This window comes from Quercus robur, chromosome 8, assembly GCF_932294415.1.
Source record: "Quercus robur chromosome 8, dhQueRobu3.1, whole genome shotgun sequence".
Classification (NCBI taxonomy): domain Eukaryota; kingdom Viridiplantae; phylum Streptophyta; class Magnoliopsida; order Fagales; family Fagaceae; genus Quercus; species Quercus robur.
This window is the reverse complement of record NC_065541.1, coordinates 42,808,305-42,813,298: the sequence shown is the minus strand read 5'-3', so window position 1 is coordinate 42,813,298 and position 4,994 is coordinate 42,808,305. Positions and strand designations below refer to the sequence as shown.

General features: G+C 41.1%; 1 protein-coding gene across 1 annotated transcript; it reads right to left on the bottom strand.

Annotated features, from left to right (window-relative positions):
* Positions 1-690: 690 nt before the first annotated feature.
* On the bottom strand, positions 691-2,765 carry LOC126696313 (uncharacterized). The gene is made up of 3 exons (XM_050393075.1): positions 2,759-2,765; positions 1,294-1,473; positions 691-1,221 (listed from the first exon to the last, which is right to left on the bottom strand). Exons 1-3 carry the CDS (start codon positions 2,763-2,765, stop codon positions 728-730), a joined length of 681 nt encoding a protein of 226 aa, XP_050249032.1. The 3' UTR covers positions 691-727.
* Positions 2,766-4,994: the final 2,229 nt, after the last annotated feature.

Here is a 4,994-nt window from a genome sequence, read left to right as displayed (position 1 = left end):
CACAGATTAACAAATATCCTCACAAAAATAATCCCTCAAGAAGGTAGACGGAGTTTTAAACAGAGCACCAAACAATTATAAAAAGCATGTGAACTTTTAAGCCAAAAGCCCCAAAGGCAAATGTTCAATACAAAAAAAGGACGGATTGTCTTAAAAAATGAATAAAAAAGAAAGACGGATTGTTCACAAAATAAAGTACATATGCATCAATCTTTCTTTTCTTCAGCATCTGGGACATCCTTCGACGGGGCGGACTCTCCGTCTCCCTGAGCAGCACCGTCTCCAAAAAGGTCCTCCGTATTTTCGGAGGCGACGGGGAGGGCAGAAGTCTGGGCTTGGTCCTCAAGTTTGACCATTGTCAAGTCCAGCTCTGGATAAGCCTTCTTGACTTGACGGAGAGAATCATCGAATCCTTGGAGGAAGGAGTCCGACAGCTCGCCCAAACAGGACTCCGAGCATCGGTACTCCTCGACGGCTGCCACTCTAGCCTGACGGATCTCTTCTTTGAGTTGTTTTATCTCAGCTTCTTTGTTCTCTATGACCGTCAGCGAAGTAGCCGTCTTCTCCTCAAGCTCCTTCCTCGCCTGCTCAGAAAGCTCCAGCTTCTTCTCCATCTTGGACCTCCATCTCTGAAGTTGTCCGAGCTCTTCCTCCGTCTGCTGCGCCTTCGCGCGCACCCGATCCAAGCTACTCTCACGGTTGAGACACCGGTCAAGTAGTCCCTTCATCATGACCAAGGACTGCAAGTAGAAAAGAGACCGTCACATAATGTAAGTAACAGGAAGAATGAAAAACAAAAACTTATTTGACAAACATAACCAACCTGAGCGACGGCGAAGAGGCCCGTCTCCCCCATGGCCTCCGTCGAATGGTTTCCCAGGTCTTCGTAGTCTTCTGCCGTGATGATGGACGACAGTTTCTCCAATGCATACTTGGAGTCATCACGAAGAAGGGAAGGAGGTCTCTCTTGCTTACCGTCTGGGACCGCCATCAATCCTTTGCCCTTCCCCTGCTTCGCTGGGGTGACGGCCTTGTTACCCTCAGCCATTAAGCCAACCACAGGTTCAAGAGAGACCTTTGGTTGCTTAAAGGGACGGTCGGATTTTGTCGTCAGTTTCCTTTTAGGGATTGAAGCTGATGCCTTAGGAACCTCCTCGCCGGATTCCCTCTTCTTGACGGCTTGGGACTTGATCAAAGCTCTCCTCTTTGCGTCATCCATCTCTGCAAATAATGACGGATGAAATTAAAACAAAATAAAGCAAAATAAATGACAAGTAAAGTTGACGGGCTTACGTTTGTGAACTCGCTCGTCGTATCTTATCGCTTCTTGGGTGGGCTCAGGACCGTCGCAGTACCAATGTATGGTCCTCGGGTTCACCAACTTCGCCCAAGTCCTTTCCTCCGGCGTAGTCTTCTTGCAAACCTTTTCAAGGAAGCTAAACTCCTCAAGGCTGACTTGTGGGCGCCGTCTACCTGCAAAGAAAGATGATCAAGATATACACATATAACTGGACGGATATGAAAAGCAACACAAAATTTAGACGGATGCATACGTGTCTGATTTATAACTGCCCAAGTTGTGTCGACGGGCATGAACTCCGTCTCCCCTGGATGGTTCATCCATCTATCACCCTCCAGGAAGAAGTACCGACTCTTCCAGTCTCTATTTGAGTCTGGGGTCTCAAAGATCACCTTCAACAAGGGGCTCCGACTGGCAAAACTGTACATCCCCCTTGATCCAGAAATCTCGTCTGGACGGTAACAGTGAAGAAATTCACGGACCGTCAATTTCCTTTCCCCGTTTGACATTGCACCGTAGAGAATCTCCATGGCTATGAAGACCCTCCAGGCGTTAGGGGATATCTGGGTGACGGACAACCCCAGATACTGCAAGAGTTCCCTATGAAGGGTAGAAAGCGGGAATCGAAGTCCAGCCTTCAATGCCTGTTCGTACACTCCTACACCGTCTACCCCTTCGTAATAACACTTCTCCGACACATATGGTAGACGGATGGAGACATAGTCTGGAATTTGGAAGTTGGTCCTGAAGGTGCTGAAATGTCTCTCCCTGATGACGGATGTAAACCTATGAACAGTCCACTCTGGCAACATGATGAACTGCCTTAGTCCATCAGCGCCTACAACGGACTCCAGTTGTTGATCCCCGTCATCATCGGAACCCTCTACTTCGACTATCTCCACATCCTCATTTGTTGAGGATGAAGAGGAGGCAGACGGACTCCTACTTTCGCCGGGGCTCTCTTGGTCTTTGTGACCGGACGGGTATACATCCTCGTATTCCGTCCCATCACGAACCACCGACTGGTTACTTGACGCACTAGACATTTCCTACAATTGACAATAAAACCTAAGACCGACGGGTTTGAAAGTGTTGACGGGTATGGAAAGCCTAACAACAATGCATAGAAGAGAATGTAACTTGACTATAGTAAATTAGAAGCACTTACCGAACTTAGCAGAGGACGGGTGACGGTTGGTGTAATCAGCGAATATTCGTCCTCGACGGATTGCACAGATTAGGTTGACGGCTTTGCTCTGACAGGGTTGACGGCTTCGCTCTGACAAGTGTTTTCTGAGTGAAAATTGAAAAATGAAAGAGTGAGGCGCCTTATATATATAGGAAGTGCACGGAAGACGAAGCGACGCTTCGATCCTATACAACGACCATTCAGAGAGTGACACGTGGCATGCTTAATAAATGCTGACAACCTGTCAGTACGTACCAACAGATTTGTACCTGCCATGTATCCGTCAACTGGATGATTCTCCCTTTGACGGGTCGATCCAGCTAGGACCGTCGTTCTATTTTGCATGAATCCGTCATATCCATATGTAAGGACCGTCACCCCACTGATCCTTTGACCTTAAAGGTGACGGATCATCGGGGTGAAGGGGGCAACTGAAGATGATTAAATATTGGGCATGATGGGCTTACCTTAATGGGCCTGACGGATTGGGTCTCTTGGGCCTGCGTGGGTATGGTCCCAGCTTTGAAGGCCCATCACTACTGACGCAGCAAGGGCCCATGATCCGGTAATGAGAATCCTTGCTCACCACGTTTGGAAGAATTGGGAATAGAGTCCCACATTGAAAAGATGTGGGAACCAGAAAGGGAAAGTCAACCCCTTATCACTATAAAAGGCGTAATACCCACAGAAATCGGGGTATGCTTTTATGAACCCTCTCTAACGCAAAAAGTAAAACAGAGGAAGTCTAACTTGACCGTCGGAGAGTCTTTGGCCGGCACCTCACCGGTGCTCTCTGAAGGATTCTTTAGTTTCTTTCCTCGTGCAGGTTCAATTCGAGTCGCGAGTACGGTGTGACCCATTGGTGACGGGAATCGACGTCATCAATATATAAAACATGTATGCATTGTATTTATCACTGATGGATTAGTATTAAAGTTAAACATACCCCATGCCAATTGACACGTGTAAATCAGTGTGATGCATGTATCTCTGTCCTCAATAGTTTGTGATTGGAATCGAATCGCATCGCATCAACTTCAACTATCTAGCTATCACCTACTGCATTAATTTTTATTGGCATGCATAGTATGTTTTTAGATAGATGGATTGATAATTAAGCGGTGCAAAGAGGACACACAACACACCAACTTGTCAGTTCAAAAGTGTTCAATGTATTCCATTCTATGACACACGTAATGTTTATCCATTTCAACAAAACGCGTGAATGATTTGTTCGCTTTTCTGCTCATTGTTTTAAAAAGGGATGAAACACAGAGAGTGGGAATTTTACATAAACCCTTAATATGTCCGGCTGTGGCTCTAGAATTTTTCCTTTTAACATGTGTAATTAAGTTGTGTCATTAAGAAATTAAAATTAAATATAATTTAGTAAAAATAGAACTTGAATATATTCATCAACAAAAATAATGCAAATACATGAACTTTTTTTTTAAGAAGAAAATACATGAAGTTTTACTATTTCTTTTTAAGAGTTTTCATATTTTGAAATAATCACATGATAGTTCGTTATTAATTGTCATTATCTATTACAAGAGTTAGGCCCTTTTGTAATGATAATTTGGGTTAAGTAATGTGTTTGAGCTTGGTGAGAGGGTGTAATTAAGTGTGTGTGTGTGTGTTTTTTTTTAACAGTTAGTTAGTTAATTAGTTTTTTTTTTTTTAATTGTCATTATCTATTATCCTTTTTTTAAGGGAAGTCATTATCTATTGTCAATGTGGAATAATGTGACTATTTTACTTTATTAAGTTTGTATAACATTTTTATTTTTATGCTAAACGCATGTTTGGTAGACTGTAATAGGTGCTGTAATGTAATAGTTATTCCTATAGTTTAGTTATTCTTTAGTTTGGTTATATTTTTATTACAATGAATAATCATTCTTTATGAATAGCTATTCTTCAAAATGAGGAATAACGATTCTTCTTTAAAAGGTTGTATTAGCTATTCCTTAGTAAATACAATAATTTCAAAACTTAATATATTTTCAAATAAACAAACTTTCCATATACATCTAACAATTATAAAAATAAAAAATCATAAAAAATAACACATATCTCTCTTAAATTTAAAAATAACAATTTTTAAGGAAATATAATTGTATGAGTAAGAAATTTCCTAAAATAAATGTGAAGTTTCATTCTAATGTTATAACTCACAACCAAACTAATGAATAGGTTTAATTATTACATTACAACACATTTTATTCCTAGTAATAAAGATTACAATTCATGTCGTAATTCTCATTTAATGTACCAAACATACCCTAAATGACAAAACTCAACCGATTGACATTGTATTAATTATTGACCCACACAGCCACACTCATTTATACATAAATAATATATTAAGTGTCTACTTAACCAATCAAATACTTTAAACATCACTTACTTTTTTTTTCCTTGAATCACTAACTTTATAACAAAAAATTATTATAACATTGCAACAATACACACATATATAACAAATTCTTTGTATTTTCTAAT

Coding starts and splice junctions, on each gene's coding strand:
- LOC126696313 (XM_050393075.1), bottom strand. Junction 1,222..1,293: donor CGACGAGCGAGTTCACAAAC/GTAAGCCCGTCA, acceptor CATTATTTGCAG/AGATGGATGACGCAAAGAGG.